The sequence below is a fragment of the Thermobia domestica genome, chromosome 11 (assembly GCF_964235325.1).
Source record: "Thermobia domestica chromosome 11, izTheDome1.hap1.1, whole genome shotgun sequence".
Lineage (NCBI taxonomy): Eukaryota > Metazoa > Arthropoda > Insecta > Zygentoma > Lepismatidae > Thermobia > Thermobia domestica.
The window spans coordinates 162,091,402-162,115,790 of NC_137464.1; the positions used below are offsets into that span (position 1 = coordinate 162,091,402).

The 24,389-nt window shown below is 32.7% G+C and overlaps 1 protein-coding gene across 2 annotated transcripts in view; it reads right to left on the reverse strand.

Annotated features, from left to right (window-relative positions):
* LOC145663688 (carboxypeptidase B-like) overlaps positions 1-24,389 on the reverse strand; it is a 102,408-nt gene that overhangs the window by 49,859 nt on the left and 28,160 nt on the right. For both annotated transcript variants that reach the window (XM_081729785.1, XM_081729784.1), the window contains exon 3: positions 11,284-11,440. In XM_081729785.1, the coding sequence (XP_081585911.1) occupies positions 11,284-11,440 (157 nt within the window). The remainder of the gene's footprint in view (positions 1-11,283; positions 11,441-24,389) is intronic.

The following is a 24,389-nucleotide window of genomic DNA, read 5'->3' on the forward strand; positions in this document are numbered from 1 at the left end:
AATTGTCCATAGCACCTCGAACAGGAATGTTGGGTTTTATTGATGGAGGTATGGAAACACGGTGTCCTTTAGCCTTAATAATAGTCCTGTTTGCTAGCATTTGATCTTGACGTAGCACATCATCATAACTGCAGCATAGCCCTTGACGGTTCAACATGGTGATGATAGTTTTGGATCTACTTAAATGGTGTATTGCTTGAGCATTAGCGACATGTAACGATGTTTTTTTAAGCCATTGTGTATTAAGAAATAGGATATCTGAAATAAGGTATCACGTCTACGCTGAGTACTTGATGATTTACAGAATGAGGGTACTAATTCGTGAAGGAGCTTTTCCCATTGCTTTGGCCCTGACTGTTCATAATCTAATTCAGATTTTTGCAGGTCAACTGTATCACCACACCATTTATTACTCTAATCAAACAAATTATAAAACGAAATATTATTTGTACCTCTACGGCAATTACAGTCTGAGCTGGAGGTCTTTCTATGTGACAAAAATACTTTCATTAAATCCAAAGATTGTTAGAGCGACCAAAATCATAAAATACAAAATATTTTATTACTCCTCTGCTAGTAAACCAATCAAGACAAAACTTTCAGCATATATTTATCACATTACAAGAAATGTATGTAATTTTTCTTTCTCGTCTAGAACCCAGCGTTGCCATATAACAATAGCAAAAAATCGGTAAAAGTGAAATTTTTGAGGGAATTTTTCCAAATTTCCCTCCTTTACTTCCCTCTTGTGTGTATTACTGACAAGTGAATAACGTCACCTAAAAGCCTATACTATTGCAAATCGAACGAGGTATAACTGATACCTTTGCGACAATTACAGCTTGAGGTAGATGTATTTAAGAAAAATGTAGTGAATACGAAAGGAATATTCAAGATGGCGGCCATTGCGCAATAATGACCATGATTCAGAACATGTGACCAATTTTTTTTAAAACACTAAAGATAGTAGAATTCGGTAAAACAAACAAACCTTCTGGCTCTCAAACTCCCAACAGGACTTTCCTAGCTGCTGGATTACTAAATATATGTCTAAAAAGTATTTATCCAAACTTAATTCCATGTGCATTATTTTCCCATTATAGAGAAATTTGTAACCGTTAGAGAGATTAAATATTCTAAAGATTGGCTCCTTAACGTTTTTAGCTCTTAATCGATATAGTAGAGGTACAGTTTCTTTCTGCATAATCAATTTAGTAGTATCCATCCTAACCTTTTGAAGATCTTCTTTCTTTATGTATGTGTCTTGTAACGTTTCTAATGCATCTTCAAATCGTTTTCTATCGTTCTCTAATTGAGCTTCTATTGATCTAAGTTGACTTACGCTAACAACATCATTTAAATTCTCCAACAACTTTAATTTTTCTTCACTAATATCAACATTATCTTTTCTATCTTTAACATTACCAAATATATCCATACTCATTTATTATACAGAAAATGTCCAACCTAATTTTTCAAAACATTTCTTTAACATCTCTATTTGTTTAGATGAATGTTTAAAATCAATATCAACATGAACATCGTGCTTTTTCAACACATAGTATAATACACATTTTAAGTTAATAAACAATACTCTTTTCGGATACAGTTCTTTAAAGGTTTTGTATAAGTTTTCGAAGTCCGTTATAAGTGTTTCTTCCATATGTCGTAAGTTTAATGGTTTTTGATCGGTAAGGTGATAGTGTATTAAATAAACATCATCATAATATTTTGTGTATTTGTTTTTCTTTAATACTTCTAGAACATCTTTTGTTGATATTAAATGTTTTGATATATCTCTAAATTCATCATTTAACACCTTGAACACCTCTTCAGGAATAATTCTATACTGTAAAGCTTGTAAACGAGATAACTGTAACTTAAATCTTTTTATAGTATCATACCATGGTTTTCTTACGCAAGCAGCTCTCATTCCTTCACAAGTACTGTAAACAAAACCATTCGCTACAGAACAATTATGACAAATATATGTACTCCTGCCTTTTGTTAATGACTTACTACCACAATTACTGCATTTTAATGGTCCGGTGTTATAATTTGATAACATATCCTTTAAGGTAATTATTGGATATAACTTTACCAACTCTTCTTCCGTATACAAAAATTTAGGTATTAACATTTTCCATAACTGAACAACTGTATATGCGTTGTTTTTATCTTTTAAGTCTATCTTACTAACATCCCGAAAATACCAATTAAAATTAAATCTAACTAGTGCATCTAGTTCATCCTCATTTTTCTCAAAATAATCTAAAAATCTATTGTGTATGGCTTCCATATTTATCTTAAAACAAAACTTTTATGAATATAAACCATAAAAGTACTTAAACTTAATAATATTTAATCATTTTTAATCATATACATAACATCACTAAAAGAATACCCTTGATTTAGAAGATTTAAAACCTTAACACAAAGATGACCACATATAACTGAACTAAAGTCTTGTATTCGTTCGTCATTGTAAAATAAGTTTTCGGTACCAAGATATTGTACTAGTTGTTTAGGAGGAACACCACCATAAGAATCGAACACGTACTTTATGTTGTTATCTTTCCAATAGCATATCCAATGAGTACCAATGTTTTCTGATTTATCAAAGTTAACTACACCACATTCATTTATATAGGGTTTTTGTGGAAGTTCATCACTCATAAATAGGCCTCTAAATTGTTTTATCTTTAATTCTTTAACCAACCTCTCTATATCGAAGTTGGTCAATGGTTTTAGTTTTTTGATTTCTTTGGTTTACCTGCTCCCTGCTTTTCTTCCATAGCCATATTGTGTCTTTTTTGTTCTTCAAGTTCTTGTTTATTCTTCTTAGCATCCAGTACAGTTTTAGTAATCGCTGCTGCACCACCTGCTAATGAGCCAACTGCTCCTAAAGCTGCTAAAATGGCTGGAATTGTAAAGATAAAACCACCCATATGCTCTTTCTTAATATTTTTCATTTGTGCAGTAGTTAAAGTTAAATCCATTCCTTTACCTTCTTTAATTTTCTTAGATTTATCACTAAGTTGTTTCTTTGTTAATACATGATCAATATTTAAATCCTTTAGTTCGTTATAAGGAACACTAAACATACAACCTTTAATAGAACACATCTTCCTATTTATTTAAGAGAAAATCTTAGTTTGTAAAAATACAGTTGTTGTTGCTCCACCAAAATCAATTAAGGAATCATTCTCATCTGTTATCCTTATCTCAAAATTGTCAACCTTGTCTTTGGATATAGGGAAAAATAATGGATAAGTAGGCTCGTAAATAATACTATGTTTGAACTCAGCATCTGTTTTGAATGATGCTAAAATTCCTGTTTCCCTATGTGTATATTCTGTATCTTTCACAAACATACCATCTGCTATATTACAGTGAACATTTATAGTATCAAACGGATGAAACTTTGGCAACTTACTTCCAATATGTGTTTTGTTCTTTTCTAAAACTTCAAAAACATTAAACCCGAGGACAGTACCTATACTCCCAATTGTAACATCATTACTATCAGTTTGAATTTTAACTCTATTTCTTAAATGATCTTCTGATAATGTTATGTTGATGGATTGAGATTTTAAATATTCATTAAGTGATTTTAAATTATATTGACCTTCTGGTATAAAAACTTGTCTATTACCATATGAGAAACTGTTTTTTTCTGTTGTTATGTTTGGAGTTAGATATGTACTGTAAAACCCAACTAGTCCTATACTTAAATAGTTGCTACTGTTGTCTAATTCGTAATGGAGTTTCTTCTTTAAAACAGAAGTATCACTCGTTAACTTAAATACCTTAGCCATTTATTATATAATAAATGAATGAGTTTGATTTACCTAGAGATATTCCAAGAGAAAAAGTAATCAAGTTAATAGAAGATGTTATTCAAAAGTTAGAATACAGTTTAAAGAAGAAAAAGAGAAAACTACGAATTGTTAAATATGCATACTACACTTTGATCACGTTATCAGTCATACTTTCTGCAACAACTGGATTTATTAATATTTTTATACCTGTAACAATTTACTCAATATTAACAACGTCTCTTGCAACTGGAAGTGCTATAATAACAGGTTTGTCTTCTAAGTTAAACATAAGCAAAAGAAAAGACGAATATAAAACCATTGTCACTTGTATTAACTCATTTAAAGAACAGCTAGAGATGATAATAACATTAAATGGTGAAATGGATAACGAATATATAAAAGATACGTTGCTTAAGATCAGAGAACAACTTAAAGATATAAGATCATAAAAGAGTCGATTTTCTCTATAATAAATGAGTAAGAAAACTATTAATTGGGATGTAAAAGAGATGATAAAAGAAACAACAGTTAAGAAAAGAAATGGAGAACTTATACCTGATGATATTCGATGCCTTATAGTGGGTTCATCTGGGTGTGGTAAGACGTTTTTGTTATTTAATTTTTTATTACAGCCAGGTTGGTAAACAATAATTACTTCTATATATATTCTAAAAGCATGAATCAGCCAAAGTATGAGCAGTTAAAAGATCGATTTGAAAAGGCAGAACTAAAGTTTAAGAAACAAATAGCAACGTTCTTAAGCGGTAATGATTCTATTGTACCTATTGATGAATGTGAAAAATACTCTGTAGTAGTGTTTGACGATTACATTTTGGAAAATCAAGATACTGTTAGAAATTACTTTACAAGAGGTAGGCATAGACATTTAGACTCTTTCTATCTTGCACAAACATATTCAAAAGTACCTAAACAGCTTATAAGAGATAACGTTAACTTCCTATGCATATTCAGACAAGATGATACTAATCTTAAACATGTGTATAATGAGTTTGTTGGAGGAGATATGTCTAATGATAAATTTAAAGAGATATGTTCAAAATGTTGGCAAGAAGATTATGGTTTTATAGTAATTGATATGACAAGGAAGGTAAACAATGGTAAGTATAGAAACAAGATAAAACACTTCTTAAACGTTTGAGTTTTTTCACGTTTATTTATGTTCTTTGACGTTTATTGACGTTTGTTCGTTTTCTATATAATAAATGGATGAAAAAGATATTAATAAGAATATCAAGTTAAAGGAGTTCTTGATAAAGGGCTTGAAATCTTGGAAGAAAGAAAGAGCAGGTATATATGATAAATTTAAGACACAAGAGCAACCTGTAATTGATGCTATTCAAAACTTAGGAAGTGAGATCAAAGAAGTAGCAGAACAAAATAAAAATCTAATAACTGAACTTGTTCCAGTTGTACATAAGACGGTTTCAATAGATCCTAGTCTACTAGAAACACCTAAAAAGATAACTTATGATAGTTCCCCAAGTAGTAGTGATACGCCTATAACAGGAGAAATAAAACAAATGAGAAAACAAATTAAAGACAAAGTTGAAGGAGTAGAGCCTTTAACAACAGCACAATCATTTGGTAAGATTGCAACGAAATATTATAGTAAAACAAATGATAGTGTGTTTGGAATAAGAACTGTAGAAGAAGATGGAAAAATAATAAGATAGGAAATTCTGAAGTTAAAGTGAATGGTGATGATTTGATAATTAATGGTAAAACTTATAAGGGAACAGAAGGTCTATGGGAATTGTTAACGATGAATACTAATAAAACCATTGAAGATTATGATGATGATGATTTTGAACAGTACAAGGAAATAATAATAGAATCAGATGCTGCCTTCCAAAAATATAATCGAGATAAAAAAGTAGCATCTAATAGAGGTTCTAAGTACATTAATATTATCAAGCCTATTTGGGATAATTATATTAAACCATCTTTACCTCCAACTCCTAAAAGGACTGGTGAAGGAATTAAACAATATACAGAGATACCTAAAGAATATATATGGATGGATGATGTGAGAAAGTTAATTGATCGGTTAATAGTTATAGATGGAGAAGAAAAGGCTGGTAATAATAACTTTTATAATGAGAAAGTAGGTATAGTGAGTATGATTAATAATAAGCTTTCACAATTTATTCCTAATGATCTAAAAGGTATAGGTTATTTGATTAAGATCTTAAATACATTACCACCACGATTCTGGAATGATAAGAAGCTTGGAAAAGGATTAGTAAATGATTTGATTAATAAACTCCCATTTGAATTACATATTCCAGGTTTCAGATTTTGCGGGCCTGGGACTAAGCTTCAAGAAAGATTAGAGAGAGGTGATGAAGGCATTAACCCATTAGATGAGGCTTGTAAAGAACACGATATATACTACAGAGACAATAAAGATACAGAGTCAAGACATATTGCAGATAAGGAACTAGAAACTAAAGCATGGAAAAGAGCATTTAGTAGTGATGCATCAATTGGTGAACGATTAGCTGCTTTTGGGGTTGGTACTGCTATGAATGCTAAGGTTAAGTTAGGATGGGGATTATAAGTTTTTAATTGTTATTATGTATGATTCTTTTATGGGTATATCCCATAAAAGCGTTGTTTCAAGATTTTCTTTATAATAAATGGATAGTGTTGAGAGTTACGAGTTACAAAGCTTTAAAGCTAACACAAGAACATTTAATAATTTGAATGAAGCTAACAAAGATATTGAGTTTGATTTCGATGTGGGGGATGGCTTTATACATCCACACAAAGCAGATTGTCATATGACTTTTGAAGTTGTTGGTGCATCAGTCGGAGGAACATTTGGTGCAAATGATACTATAAAACTTGTAGATAACTTCTTACCATTCTTCTTTTCTCAAATTGAGGTTAGAAAGCATGGTGTTGTTATAGACAAGATTGAGCTACCAGGAATAACATCTACAGCTATCGGAACATTAAAGATTTCCAAACCAGAAGTTGAATATCTAAAACAAGCAGGATTTGAAACAGATGATAAACTTGGTCTAAGAAAGCACTTTAGTGTTTTATATCCATTAAGATTAATTCCCGGCTTTTTAAGTGATTATAAAGAGGTTATGTGGAAAGGTGGATTGAGAATAACATTTACAAAAGCTAACAACAATAACGATGTCTTGTATAAATGGACTGGATCAGGAGCAGGTGCAGCAGCTCCTCATGATGGAAAAATAACAATAAAAAGTATGGAGATAAGAATGCCTATTGTTGAATACGAATCTAATTATGAAAACAAGTTAAAGTTGAATATTCTTAAAGAACCTAAAATCATGTTTTCATTCCATACTTATCAATGTGTTCAAAAGACTGTTGTAGGTTCTTTCTTGGAGTTTGATGTTACTACTCAATTTAATTCTAGACAATTTGATATGCTGATTTCGTAGTTGTAATGTTCCAAACTGATAGAAGTGGCAAACAAACAGCAGATGCAAGTAAGTTTGATCATTGTAAGGTAAAGAATATCTATCTTAAGAATGGAAGGAATGAGGTATTTCCAAAAGAATCAAGAAACTTAGATATTGCTAACAAGGATTATTTTAAGATGTACGAAGATTATACTGCATTTAAGAGAATAACATGTGGCAATATCGAAATGTACTATGATCCTAAAGAGTTTATAGATAACAGACCAATGTATGTGATTAATTGTAGTAAGAGGAAGAATGTATCGGTAAATGAGAGAACAAACATAAAGATTGTAGTAGACTTTGCAGAAGCTGTGGCTGCTAATACTATATGTTATGCAATTTTAATTGGACAAAAGAACTTTACATATGATCCTAAGAATGAGAAAGTAGTAGAAGAGTTTTAGATAGTTAAATGTATGTTTGTATTCAAGTTTTTCCATAAACAAAATTCATAAAAAATGATTAAATATTTTTTGGTGAAGATAAAAATTGAAGAGTGTTCATTGATTTTCTATATAATAAATACGATGTCGAGTCATATTGAGCTTTTAAATAAACTTGGAAGTCTTGAACAAAAACAAGTTATTGGATTAAGAGAATTAGAATTAAATACAGAATATAAAATTGTGAAAATGGAAAAGATTAAAACTAAGTTTGGAAAGAGCATTTTAGTTGAATGTGAGGAGTTTAAGGTATTTCTTCCACCTAGATTTACAAAACACTTAACTGATAAAATGATTGATGAGATCGTTAAAGATGGAATAAAAATGAAATACACTGGTTTAAAAGATAATTATCCAACTGTTGAGTTCTGTATGTAAATGAGGATTGGTTTTAAGAATTTCTCATAAAACGAGCATTTTCCTTATAATAAATAAACTATGGCTAATTATTTGAATAAAAAAAATGACGTTAAAGCATTGAGATTCCTTCGCATAGATGAGTTAGAAAAAGGTAAAGCGTACGAGATAACATTATGGAAATTGATTCAAACACAGCGTTATGGTCAAAGAGTTTTAGTACATTTAGATGAGAAATATAAGACGTTATTACCACAAGGATATAATGATGAAACTGAGCAAGTATTGAAAGATTTGAAAAAGTATAAGCTGTTTGTTAAGTATGAAGGTTTGAAAGATTTAGATAATGGTTATAAAATACATCAGTTTTACTTTAGAAATGAATCCAAAAATAAAACTTGTAATTTTAAGTGTATAAGTGTTTTTATGATTTCATTATCAATATCCGAACTTGTAATTTTAAGTGTATAAGTGTTTTTATAGTATCAGACTATAAAAAACTAAGACCTTTGGATATACAGAACATAATGTCATTTAAATTTTAAAGATACATATATAAATAAGGGATTTATTTGAGTTTTTTGTAATTATATCCTTAGAGTTATGCAATTTATAAGACTTTCAATAGATAGGAAATTTATTTGTCTATTGATTGTCGTTTGAATTTTGAAAATCGGTTAATATTTGACGTTCTTATAGCAAGTTCAAAATTTCGGGAATTTTTTACGGGTTTATTTTTGAGTTTTCGGGAAAATGTTATTCTTTAAAAAAGTCTTAAAATATTATTTGACTTATGGTAGTATTTTTATTTTTTCGATTTGTTGAAATTTTGTGGAGATATTGAAAAAGGGAAAAGTATCCTTTGGGTTATGTAACCATCTATGCATTTTAAAAAATTGGTTATGTTATTAGTATTCATTTACCGTTTGAATTCTTGAAATCGGTTAATTAGGGATCGAGGTATTAAATAATAACGTTATTTGGGGGTGGGACTGCAAGTGTTGCCAACTCACTTTTAACAATTATCATATTTATTAGTAATGGGGTGAATTCATCCCTATATGTTTTAAAGCGATATCTTGAAAAATTAAAATCCTGGAACGTTCCGAAAAAATATATTGAGTTGGAGACACTGATTTTTTCTTTTTTGAACATTGATGTTTTAACTAAATTTCCCGGTTAGGTGGCTATGATCAATAAGTTACTCACCTACTCAATAGATGGTGTTGCATGTGGTATGTTTCAGAGTAATAAAAGCTAGAGAGTTGCGGACAGATTTTGTATCAAGAATTTTCTTCAAAGTGATGATCTTGAATCGAAAAAAGCGGGACAGACAACAAGCCGTGACAGCTAAGACAGACAGCCAGGACGGACAGTTTTGGTGTTGTTATTATTACATACTCAGAAGAAGGAGAAAACATGTTAACTGGTATTATGCAAGTAACGTTTTACTTCCTCTTTCTTCTTTGCTATATATGTATATGTGTGCTCGACGGCTGATATTGTGAATGTGTGCGTGTGTGCAATTGAATGAAAGTGAATGCAGCGTCTGTATGCAACATAGTAAACTTTAAACTTTTATAATTCAGTTATTTGTGATCCGATTTACACCAAACAAAAACTATTTTTTCAATCAAAGACAGCACTATATGTTACAAGTTTTAGATGTAAGATTTTAAGATTTTAAATGTCATAAAACAAATGTTTATTTAGCTTTACTCCCAATTTGAATAAGGCATCATCCTTACCCTCCATTTCAAAAATGCACTTATATAATCATTCCACTTCTTATTATTGATATGATTAATAAAGATATGATGGTTCTTAAAACTAAAATAGTAGTCTAAATTCTTTTAGGGTAATGCATTATTCCACAGCTCGTGTATTTTATTAAGATGATATTTTGCTCTTTCATCAAGTTGAACTTTCCCATTCTTGTAGTCGATGTAAAATTCTAAAAACATTAGTTTGATATAATTCAATTCGTTTTGTAAGTCTATAAATTCTTTTTCAGATAATTGTTCAGGATTTACAACATGATAAGCAAACGCACCTATTTTTTCTGTTTCATCATTTTGTTTGCTCATTTTATTCCGGCATGCTTTACACTCATCTCGTCTTGTATTTCCATTTCGAGAAAATTCTTGATATTGTTTTAATTCTCCACAAATTACACACTTTTTCATGATTTATTAAATATAAAATATCCAAAATAATTAATTCATTTTTTTTATTTTTAAATGTCATAAAAGCCTATATGCAGTGCAATTATCCAATTTACTTTGTGCATTCTTCTTTGTTAAAATACTATGGCTAGTGGTGGATTTTAAATTTTCGATGTGTATAATTAGATTCTATGCTGGAGGATTTCATATATAAAAAAGCCTGGTTTGAGGAAGTGGCCCCAAACTGGTTTTATGAATACTACTGCCATATTTTACGGATTATAAGACACGCCTTCATTGTTCGCATTTTTTTTAAATACCGTAACATTTTTCCAGTTTTTCGCAGAGTTTACGGCCTGCATATTCTAGTCTGTGGTTCTGGGTTTGTGATGGCGGGGAAGGAGGAAGGCAGTGTTAGCAAGCCTGTGAATCCCCGCAACTCATGTTCATCACATCGGTGCATTGCTGCTGCTAGTTGAATCCAGTGTTGCCAGATAGAGATAAGTTTCCCGTGGCATCGAATATATGGTCAGTTTTAAGATTGGCGGGAATTTTAAATCAAACACTGGACATTTTTATATTAATTTCAATATAAGGCTCACCTGAATTTTGGAGGCAATTTTTCGAAGAAAAATGTGCGTCTTATAGTCTGTAAATTACGGTAGTACAATATAATTAATTACAAACATATAGGATATAGATGGCATATATTTATGAAACATGCCCCTGTAATATATATAGCAAGAAGTTGAAAATAAATAAATAAATGATTTTCTCACCTCAAAGGGGTAACTGTGACAAAGGAAAAGAAAAATATTAAAATTAACTTAATTTTTCCACCAGACTATATATAAAACCATAACCTTGAAGAAATTTATTTAAGATTTGTAGATATACTCTATGAATGTTAGGGCCTACATAAATGTTGCATATGATCAAATAGTGATATCTACGACATTTGATATTGAATAATCCTATATTTACTGAACTAAGCTTTAACATAAGAATTAATAATGTGTAGGGGAGTTACCTGCATCAAAGAATATGGCTGGTTTCTTTGTAGTATTTTGTTGTGATGTTGATATTCTGATTCCTAGAATAGGCCTTCCCAAAAACGTGTATCCTATATCTTTTACATTAATGATGTTAGGATAGGTATTAGCGAGATAATCTACATAAGAGTAGATCTGTTGAAAGAAGAAAATCATGAATTATTTAACAAAGATTTAAAAGTGATGAAAGAACTTTTTTCATTGTAACATGTCAAATTGTTACCTTAAATGTCATTATCAATTTTAAGTTTAAAGTTTCTCGCTAATACTTACCTACGATGTTCCAGTGTGAAAAAGCCTCTTTTTAGAAAGCCATGCATTACTATTCTGGTAACTGATAGTAGTGATAATGTCAACATGAAATCAAATTAATATTTTACTACCCAATGAAAAGAATTAAAAATTCGACTTTGCTATTACACTGTATTTTGCACTGTGTATGTTATTACTTATACACTAAAGATAAGTACTAATCCAAGAAAAGTAGGCACTAAGACAGACAGTTGAAAATATTGTAAACAAAAGTACGTCAATACACCATCTTTGGCGTTTTTTTTAATAACCGATACTATTTTATCCATTATTAATACATCATCTGGTTTGTTACTAAATTCCAGTGGAACACATTCAATACCTTTTGTGGTGTAATTCAAATTTAATAATTCGATATGAAACAAAATCGAACAAACATAATCATCACCTTTTAAGTTGCAAGGCATCCACAGCGCGTCGATTAGGAAACAAAGCTTATAACGGTATGTTGGTCTCAGCAGCAGTTTAGAGACACCAAAGTGGGCAACGATGTAGCCACTGGACTATACGATTTGGAGCAAAGAGTTTGTGGTAGGACATTTGGGCAACACAAGATGTCCGAATATTCGTATATTCTAAATATACGTTCACTCATTCATTTATTGCATCCGTTAATCTTCATACAACGAAATTGGACAATATATACAAAAATATATATGCATTTATTACACTTAGAGTACTCTAAATTCATTAATATGCCTTATTATACATTTTATTTTTACATATACGAATTATTTTAATACATTCTTTAATAAACTAAAAGCATTGTTATAGTAGATACTTTTAAGTTTGATTCTAAAGTTATTTACAGAAACCTGACCTTTTATACATGGTGGAAGCAGATTATATAATAGACTACTTTTAAGTATGACAGATTTATTATGTATGCTTGTTCTGTGTGCATGCAAGTGAATATCTTCTTTGCTTCTTTTATTGTAAACTATGTATGTCTTTGTTAACTAAATTTGTTACTATTGTTTTTTCAGATAATTAAATATTTCAAACAAACACATCGAAGAAAGAGTCGTGATACGTTTTAAATGGACTGCTAGTGCAGATACAACTCAACATAAATATTGTTGTGTTGTCTGAGCACTAATTTAAATAAGCTGAAATGGAAAGAACAAATTAAATATTATACTTTTATACATTAAAATATTAAATTTATATTATTATGTTATATTGTGTATATTATATAATTTAAAAAGTACATGTAAAACTTGTAATTTTATATTTTAAGGCACGTCATTTGAAAACCACTACACAGTACACTCTACATTTTGCATTATATTAAAATACATAGTTTAGCACAATAACTTGATTGATTTTTGTCATAATAAAACACTAATTATAATAGATCCCCAATTACGTTTTGTACGTCACTTGCGGAAGACATGATAGACCGTATTATACTCATTGTTCCATTAGTGATAATTATTTCATTTTCACAAATATGTACATGAATTTTTCTGGGTTCTTTGACAGTTTGAATGATGCATCTTTATTTCTCTGAAAAAGATAACTTTATCAACGTATCATTTTGTTTAATCACGTAATTGTTCAGTTTTGTTCAGTTTTAAACACTGCTCTTTTTCGTCACTAGATATTTTTTGATTATATTATCGTAGATTTTTGGGAGTAGTGTTGTAATTTATAAATATTAATATTAACTATAAAATGAAATATTATAATTAGTTTTAGGAGTAATGCAATCTATCGCGCTACATTATGCATTGACTATTGGTCACACAGGCATTGCAGGTCAATTGTTGTTTTATTCCCTCTTCATTCTCGGCTGTTGTTGAGATAGGTGTGGGCGGAGCGGAGAAGAGAGGACCACAAAAAAATTAATTTGTTCTTTCCACTGAGGGGAAAAGAATAATATGACACGAAGATATTTATAATTATTATCACATATTTAGCTATTTAATACAATTAATAATTACCGAGATAATGGATGTTTTCACTAAAGGGAAATTCTCGATTTACTGGATTACTAACACAATTGTTAAATTTAACTATGATTTCACCAGTAGAGAGGTGTTTCGAGGATTTTTTATTTAATACCAAATAAGGAAAACAGAAATCAAGCACAATGTTGGACAAAGCTAACAGCTCTTTCACTGCCAAACGTATATAACGTACCTAGGTATATTTGAAAGGAGCAAATTTCCAAGATTTTTTAAAATACGGATGGTTACGAAAACAAATTAAAATGAATATAACACATCGGTGGATAATTGACTGATTATTTTGCTACAAAGTTAATTTGACAAGAAGGTTTTTATAGTGGTGAAACTTGCGTGTAGCATTAGGAACACATACAGAAACTTCTAGTTTGGCCGGTAGCTAGTGTAACTGGGTTAACTCTCGTGATATCTTGTCACCACTTCAAAAATGGAACTAAAGGTATATATTAAGTTTTGTGCGTTCTTAAGGAACTCCAATGGAAATATTGAGAGTTCGAAACAGCTTTATTGGGACAATAGCCTTTCTTGTTGCCGTGTTTTTGAATTGCATAAGGAATTCACTGCTAACAGGGAATCTGCAAAAGATGAAAAACGCCCAGATGCAAGCACATCTTTTCAGAGAAACCCAAATTACTGACAAGTTCAAAGTATCATTTTTGATTGTCCAAAATGCAAGACTCGGGATAATGTCAAACCTCCTGGAGATGAGTAAGGAGAATGATCGCCATATGAAAACAGACAATTTAAAGAGACTGAAAGTGCGTGCACGTTTTGAGCCCCATTCCTTAACGGAAGATAAGAAACTGAAACTACTAGAAACACTCCACAAGAACATTGGTAGGATGGAAGGAGCACCGAGAAAACCATGGGTAAATGAAGGAATGTTTATGAAGATGGAGGAACGCAAAAGGGCGAAAACTATGGAAATCGAAGAATATGGAAGGCTGAATGATAAATTGAGAATGACACTAGTCACGTCCTGATGAGTAATTAGTGCAATACTAAAGAGTTCGACTAACATATGTTTCCTGCAGTAGTCAGGCCTTTAGTATGACACTAATCATACGTCAAAACGACTCTGCATAAGGCCCCATGTAACGTGAGTTCTTGTCACCACGGCATGGCGCGCCCTGGGGTCGCGGATCGAGGATACGTCCTCTAGATATGAATATTAGCTGCGAATGTATTGAATAAGCAGCCACGGAAAGATGACAAGGGGTGGTTCTCCATTTTGGGAGTTTGATGCGATTATTTTTACCTCATTATGTAAAAAAAATACTTTAAAATGGACTTGAGATTTGGAACGCGAAATATAAGAAATCTTATTGGGTAGGCCCACTAAAATTCGTAAGGACTAAGTTAGACAAACATAGGATGGGCCTAGTGGGAGTTCAAGAAGTTAGTGGCTGGAAAGAGAACAGTGCCGTCCGGAGATTTTATGTTCTTTTATGGGAACGGAAATAAAAATTCCCGACTAGGAACAGAGTTTATCGTTCAGAAACGAATAGTATCAACAATTAAACAGGTTAAATATGTTAATGATAGACTTTCTCTTATTAATCTTGATGGTTAATGGCGTGATATTTGGTCGTTTAGAGAAGCTGACTGTGACACTGGCCTCTACCTGGTAGAAGCAATAATAAGAGAGATATTGTTGAAGAAAGGAAAAATTTAACATCTGAACACCGAGAAGTTTTATTTAAAGGAAGAGAGCCAAGTGAGAGGTTGTCAGATTCAAGTGTCGAATAGATTCTCGGTTTTAGAAGGTTTGGATGTACTAGCGTTGAGGATATTTAGTTGGAATTAAGGATGACATTACAATGTCAGCAAAAGAAAAATCGTGCCAATCGGAAATACATAGTTTAGTGCATTTAGTCAAACCATGTATTTCCTAACAGAGAAGAGAAAACAGGTAAAACTGCGTTCACTACAAAATCTGAACAATATAACTACACAAAATTTAGTAGACATCAGGCGGTAAGCTTCAAAAACCTTTAGATCAAAGAAACGCGACCTTTTGAAAGCTAAAATTAATGAACTTGAAGTTAATAGTAAGAACAGAAACATTCTGGACATGTATACAGACATCAACGAATTTTAAGGATGTCTATCAAGCTCACGCTTATATATTAAAGAAAGCTGATGGAATAATCCTCACTGAAAGATTATCCAGTTTGAATAGATGGAAAGATTTATTTGATAACTTGCTTAATACACAGCAAAAAACTAATGTTCTTGTAGAAAGGGAAATGCATATAGCAGAACCGTATATTTCAGACCCTAACCAAAGAAATAGAAATTGCTGTAAAGAAATTAAAGAAAACACAAATCTCCTTGTGTAGACGAAATTTCGGCTGAGTTAATTTTAGTAATACGATCTTGTTACTCGCTGTTGACATATTTCTTGAGGAACATTATGTAAAACAATTGAAAACACATCGCGCGGTTTGCATGTTGAAATTTTGCATATACCTGGATTTGTTTAAGTGTTTCTTTCTACTGTGCTTGTCTGTAGTTTCAATTTATAAGACTTTATAATTAGATGCTCAACATATTTGGTAATCACACAGAAAACAACACCGAATATTCTACACTTGTGTTTATTTAACACACAGGCCCTGTGTCATTTCAACTACTGGTATTTGATACACAACTCCAAATGGAGGGTGAGTTGTTCTAACCACCTGTTTGTGTTATATTTTAACACAATCGTGTTAACACATACGCATGTCGTTGAAATAACACAACGATTTTTTACAGTGTACTGTTAGCAAGATTGGCCCCATAAGCACATGAAATTACTCGAAATTATCAGTGCGGATTTAGGCGAAATCGATTAACTATCGACCAGTAGAAAAAAATACTCGAAAAGAAATGGGAATACAATACTCCGGTGCATCAATTATTTATTGATTTTACAAAGGTCTACGACTCAATTCGGAGTGAAACATTGTACAACATTCTTACAAAAGGAATACAATAAATAAATAAATAAAAACGTTAGGTTAATTGCTATGTTAAAATGAATCCCAAAGTAAAGTCGGGGTAGGAAAACTCTTGTTCACAAGCTTTCACGTCGAGAATGGCCTGAAACTAGGAGATGCGTTGTCCCCATTATTAAACTTTGTTCTGCAGTACGCTATAAGGAAAATCAAAGACATCAACCAGGCCTAGAGCTGAATGATATTTACCAGGTTATGGCGTATGCTGACGATGTAAATCTGATAGAGGATGATAGGAGAACAATAGAAAGAAATGCAGAGGTCTTATTAAACGGTTGCAGGAACATAGGTTTAGAAGTAAATGCAGAGAAAACTAAATACATGGAAGTTCATCGGGATTGTAATATTGTGAAGTATAGATACGAAAAATATCTAATAGTACTTTCGACAAAATAGATACTTTCAATTTTTTAGGTTCAATATTAACAGACCAATACCACATTCACAAATAAATTAAATGTCGGCTGAAAGCAGGGGCGTCGTGTTATTGTTCAGTTCAAAATCATTCGTGTTCGTGAATTCTGTCGAGGAATTTAAAGCTTAAAATATATAAAACAACAATCATGCTTGTTATGCTGTATGGTTGCGAAATATGGTCGCTTACTCTGAGGAAAGAACATAGACGGAAAGTATTTGAGAATAAAATATTAAGGCGAATATTCGGACCCAAGAGGAACGGAAATGAGGAATGGCAGAAACTGCATAATTTATACCCTTCACCAAACATTGTTAGTGTCATCAAGCCTAGGAGGCTCAGGTGGACAAATCATGTAGCCAAAATGAAAGAAAGTAGAAACGGTTTCAAAATATTAACTGGAAATTCAATCGAAAAACTACCATTAGGGATAATTAGTAAGTTCCAATTGACTCAAAAATGCAAGATGAATACCAGAAACAATATTTTATTGTTATGTTACTGATACATAACCTACTTTTCAATATATGCACCACTTTTCAACATAAATGCATTTGTGATAACGAGACACGAAGTTTTGTATGCCTGTGTCAAAGGACTTCACCGCTAAACGTTTATCCTTGTCAGGTTGCCACAACCATCTGTAGCTCAGCAGTGCTGTTTAAACTTTGTCCGGCCAGAAATTACTTCAGGTGAAGGAACAAGTGGAAGTAGCTGCGCACTTTCTATCAATTCAGGTATAATCATAAACAGTCGGCCACTACGATGTTCGTCGTGCACATTGGTGTGGTCTGCTGTGAAATATCTGCCATCTTCTGATTATACCTTTACTCATGACATCAGATCCTTACACTTTACACAACTACTGGTGGATCTGTGGCACTGACAGCTTCTGAGCATAGAGAAACCTGATTACAATGCGTATTTCGCACTTGGCACGAGACTGTATGAGAGTACACATGTTTACCGAGCTACAATTCTCTCACCGCTAACTTCACACAGCTGCGTTAGATCAAGCTTCTGGCTACGTGTTCCTCCTCTACTCGTGCGCAAACCATCTTGGAACACTTTGAGAACTTACTTTCTGGATGCGCCTCGTACTAATCGTCCAGTGATCGGAGTTTTTTGACAAACACAAGGTAATGATTGATGTTTGATGTATTATGAATGTTATTACTTAAAGTGTGTTAAACTCTAATATGCCTTTTCCACATTCACATTTTTGTGTAGACGCCTACCCAAAACTTAAATTAAAAATTAAAAAAAAATTAAAAGTATTTCAGGTTTATTTAACGTAATACCATCATATGAATTTAACACTGCCAATAACTTAACTTACCTTTATTCTTACCTGCACTAAAAGTTACAGGAACATTAAGATTGTTTCATCTATGAAAAATATTAGCGTTATATGATCTGCTACACACTATTTGTGTTCTTTATTGCTTTATCCACATCTGCCATTATAAGATTCGAGTGTTGCGTCGTAATTTTCATTATCTATCTTTATTATCTGTTTGATGTGGTGGAATAATGTGGTCGTTAATTTACCGTTTCTAGTGGGCTATATAATCTTAGTCCATTGTTTTATTCCTATTCCGCATTTGTTTCATACTTCGTACCACTTAACAGTATTATCTCAGAAATGAAGCAAACATTAATGAAATAGAACGTATACTGACAGTTCAAGTTGTGAATAACAATACAAATGGCGGACAAAACCAAGAAAATAAAACTGAAAAGGGGAAGTAAACAAATAGATACTCATAAATAAACAATACGATGAAATCAAAATTAAAATATTACTTCGGGAGACAGAACTCAAGAATGGAAAAGAAATTGTTTCAATTGAAGTAAAATGGCTTCTAATTAAAGGCCGAAAATATATCATTTACATGAAAAATTGGAAAGGAATTACTCCAATTTACAAAAGAAGAAATAACGTATAACTCTAACTTCTCATCTAAAACTGGATTACGGAAAATGAAAATGTATTGTCAGTAGCAATTACATATAGGTAGATCGCGAAGGCCTGTGATAGATCAAGTGACAATGCCAGAGGTAAGTAAGGGAATCAGGTGCTTCCTGGTAGCTATGTTTTCTACCAATAGTGATGATTGCAGACAATTTCTTCCGGGTGGAATTTCAATACACAGGGGTTAAAGTAATACTGCAAAAATACTGGTAAAATACTGTAAGCACGATTTGAGATTTGTCGTGGGAGCCTCGTAAACTTAGAGGACTCTAGGCTCTTATTAAATAAAGATACACATAAGTCTTATTCGTTCATTGTGAAGTCCATAGGCTTGATTGTATAAAAGAGTATAAGATGTTTTTTCAAATTGTCGGGACTGATTGACTCCTGATAAACTGAGTGTGACTAACTTTCCCAATTTGCAAAATAAATTCAACTATCGGTAACATTTCTCTACGCCCCACTTAAGCCAGAGAGGTACATAATATAATAATGGCTTTGAAATTAAGTTGGTCTTCTGGTCTGGATGAAATATCAATGGCCATTATCAAAAAACATAGCATTCATATCTCGGAAGCGTTGTCCCACCTCATTAACATTAACATGTCTTTTCAGACAGGCATATTTCCTGAGAAGTTAAAATACGCCTAGGTCAAACCGTTATATAACAATGGAGCCAAAAATATCGAAAATTACAGACCAATTTCATTAGTGTCTTCTTTTTCAAAAGTCATAGAAAAAGCCATTCTCAACCAAATTACAATTCTTATCTAAGCATAATGTAATTTCACCTACGCAGTTTGGTTTTCAAAAACACAAATAAACTGAAATTGTTATCCATAATTATATCAATGAGGTCGCGGAAACTCTGGGCAAAGGCAAAAAGTGCATGGGAATGTTTCTAGATTTATCCAAAGCTTTTGACTCCGTCCTTCATAACGTTTTTATCCATCAACTTAACACTTACAGTTTAAGAGAAGTTGTTAACTCTTGGATTAAATCTTATTTAGAAAATCGTGCCCAAGCTGTTGAAATCTCATTCATGTCGGACACAGCTGAATCAGCGACTTATAGATCTAAATTGAAAATCATTTCTACTAGTGTTCCTCAGGGATCGATACTAGGACCCATATTATTTCTGTTATATGTAAATGATTTGCCTACCAAGGGAAAGTCACGAACTGGCTCCGCTTAGATCCGAACGACACAATTGTGTTTGCATTTGGTATGCTATAACTAGACGAGTCCCAAAGCTATACGTACCACCGGTTGGTATATCGTGAGTTAGAACATATTTTGTAATGTAGAAGCCATTAGCTGATAGAGTAGTTTGAACCGGATCATTTGTTCGGAAACGATTGGGTATATGGAAACTTGACGAATACGTATTCCTTCATTTTCAAGGGCACAATCTTTGGGGTAAAAAAGTTTTCTCCAGGGTCCCCCGCAGCGTCCCAGACAGGGCCCAACTCAAAAGTGTCAAAAGGCAAGAGGGTTAAGTAGCACATCATTTGAAAGCTGTTGTGGAATGAAAGAAGATGGAGCAAGTTTCGACTCTCTATGACAAACCTATCCAAAATGGCGGCGGGTCAAAATGTGATGAAAAACGTAATTGGAAAGTCTATGGCCAACCCTTTAAATCGAAAATGGTGAGACAAATGTAAAAACAGGAAATCACGTGTGGCATTATTTTCAATGTACTACTATGAGCAAAATAAATGACGCGTCTCTTTATTTTGAAGTTTTTTGAAAATATCTCCGTTTTCTTTATTTCGAAATTTCGGAAGGTTTCCCCAGCAGGACAGGTTAATAACAAACCCGTTTTTAATATTTGTGTTAGATATTAGCTTAAAATAAAGAAATTAGAAGCAAAAAACAGTAAATCGACAGAAATCTCGAGAATTACCAACTCTGCTAAAGTGGGAAATTTTCAAGAACGCGAGGGAATTCTGCAGTTCAACACGAAGCAGCGACATCTATGTCATTGAGAGAAACGTGGATTAGATCTACAAACGAAAATTTTAACGAAGTATTTCTAATATGTCTTATTATATGCATTATCAGCGAACTCCAAATATATGAATCTATGTTAAGTATTAACGTATAGATAGAGCAAATAGTGCAAATTGAATATGGAAAAGGACGAATTGTTAGCACATCGTAATGAAAAATCGTCTTTATTGTAGAACAGGTTCAGTTCACGTAAGTAAATAAATAGCTCAGTTAGATAAAGGAACGAGTCTGTATGCTAAAGGCAGTGGGTTCGAATCTCATGGAAGTGCTGTTGTCATTTTTATCACTATGTTATTTTATTTATTTTTTATGTGGGAAAGAATCAAATTGTGACGTATGTGTAAAACTCATGATGATACCAAAAAAACAGAAAATATCGTTGTCGCATTTGCATTAGTGTCTCTAATTTTTGTTTGCAAACAGTTTCGTAATTATTTTCCCTGTGCTCACTGCTCACTACATGCTCACTGATGCATAACGAATGTTTTTCAGTAAATGTTAATTCTAATTTGGAGAATTTTATAAAGTTTCACAATGTTTCTCACTAGATAGTCTTCTATCTACGTGTTTGGATATTTTGATAACAGATTTCCCTATTAAATGTTTAATTTTCCCTATAAATATTTGTATTAAATTGAAATTGTTTTGAATCTACTACATAAGGAAAGTTGCCCGAAGGAGAAGAACTCAAGTAATTTATATTCTACGTAAAAGCAATCTATTGTAGAATGATGATGCCTCTTACCTTCAGCACATAATCTTAACGTTAGAGAGTCAGACAGAGAAAAATCCTGTTTTTTCCTCCCCTATGACCACTCATCTTAAAGCTCTATATGTAATGATTCGTGTCACATAATTTCGGCTCTCCAAAAACATTTATTATTATTATTATTATTATTATTATTATTATTATTATTATTATTATTATTATTATTATTATTATTATTATTATTATATTATTCATGTATATGCCACCCTTACATAATGTGGTAACTTTCGATATCTTAGTTTAAAGTGCTTTCTTTAGTAATAATTTGAGCAACCACGTCACAAACTTAAAAATGTATGAGGGGGTAGGACGTTTTATGTCCCCCCTCTCTTTTCAGCACCCTCACCCAACAGAAAGTATATAATTTCTGAGAAGCAGGGCAGACAAAATGAATAAGAAATATATTTACAGCATCCTTTCCTCCTTCGTAAATGGAATATCACGTAGCATTTTTTATTCTACCGAAGACGACCCTAGGCCGTTATGGTTAAGTAACAAAAGAAATACCTAATATATTGATAGCGCCCCTTGACTGTAATATTATCTCTTCTTTATTTGCTCGAGGCTGCCCTACACAACCAAGGGTGACAAAAAGAATAGGAAAAGTGTCTAAAGATTACAAAAGCACTTTATTTTTTGTCAGAAACAAGGCAGTATATACACAGCATTGCTTTCGTTAACAAGTGTTTCACCCTTGAGTCGCTTATAAAATTAGGCAGAATAAACTTTTGCCGATCATTGTTCTAGAGGGACTTGTCCAGGATGGTTCGGTGTCGGGCTAATAACGATGAGTATGTTTGTTTACATCACCATTAAAGAAATAGCAAACTTTCTGAAAGGAACTTACTCAGGAAACATCAGATCTACCTTCTACTTAGCCAGAGCACACTCTGAAAAATTGCATCTGGAGATCTGAGTGAAAGTTCTATGGGACTATTAGAAAAATATATATTCCCGTTTCCACGCTGATGGTAGAATTTCTTAAGCAGTTATTGAATTACGTTCGAAGCATAGGCGTAAATAGCGGCCCCGCAGCCCTGTGGCGTGGGGACCGCACAAGCCGCAAGGCCAAAAAATATACAGAAAGTACGCAGGGGAGGACCAGGCCAAATTTTCACACGTGCAAATTGACTTTTTGGCGCCCTCCCTCTAGTACTAGCCTATATTTTACATTTTATCATAGTGTTTTTAATATTTTAAACCCATTTTTCAAAAAGAAATTCATTACGTAGGAAAATTTCACAAAGAATATGGCCCGCTATAAGCAATACGAACTCCGCCCCCGCTATAAATAATACGAACTCCGCTTGGTCTAGTGGCTAGCACGTTTGCCTTCTGTGGTGCCGGGTCCAATTCCAGGTGGATTATTGTTGAACGATAAAAGAGGTTCGGATTCCACTATAATTAGTATCCACATCTCCTCTGGCCATTAAGGCATAACAATGGAACGCTAAACTCAAGCAAACAAACAAACAATACCTACTTCCCCGCCACTCTTTATTCTACATGCCCTCTCTCCATTTTCCGATACAGCCCCCTTAATAATATAAAACTCTCTTCTTCCATGGTGAAATGGAAAAAGATCATGTAATTGCCAGTACTTTACAAGAATATAACCAAAAACGTCAGTAGAAAACACATTATAAAATTTACTCTTTGAGGCTCGTTTTGGCGCCCCTCTTTCTCTGGCGCCCCGAACAGTCGCTTGGCTCTTGGTCCATCCCTGAAAGTACGGACACATAACTAAGGACTGCGGAGGATAGGTTAAGCTTCATGTTATGCCACTGGTTTCACGTGTTTGAAATGTTCAGTAAGTGATCGGTTAGTGAAATAATTTCGACGGTCACTGATGTTTAAAGTGTAGCTAAGACAAAGTTACCTAACCAAATACATTTGATATCGCGATGCCACAATTTGATTTTTCCTCACATAAAAAAGATAAAAACAATAGTAATAAAACCCTTACTCATACTGGGCTCGAACTAAAAACCTAATTTATACGTACTAGTTGCTCTGACCAACTGAGTTTCGATTTCTTACGCGAAAGACGTCTGTTATATTACGAGGCATGCTTTTCATTATCAAAACTGTTCGAAGTAATACGAACATGGCTTAAGAACAGAGACGTAACTGAATTACCACTCGATTGACCTTAAGGGCAAATCATCAAAAGGTAGCTATAAACGTAAGTTCAGCATGCGTTTCTGAGGAGTTCTATTCAGTATTCCTATCTGCCAATCATGCTTGTTCATAGGAGTAATATTTTACAAACCTAACCTTTCGATAGAGCACAATGGCAGAGAAAGGGAAGGAATTCTTGCCCTTGTGAATACCACAATAAAACTGTCGCGTCTCCTTGAAGTGATATTTCATCGAAAACAACTCGTTTTCCTTTATATATCCGAAGTTTTTGAGGGTTTCAAAATGAGGAAACGTTACTGACAAACAAGGACGCATTTAGGGGTGGGTCCAGGGGGTCCGGACCCCCCTCTGAAATCCCAACTTTCTGTAAATTTAGCCTAATTTTTGGAGTTATATTAATTTTATTATAATTTATCCTAATATTGAAGTCGGACCCCTCCCGAAATAAATTACTGCATACGTGTCTGCTGACAATTTGCAATATAT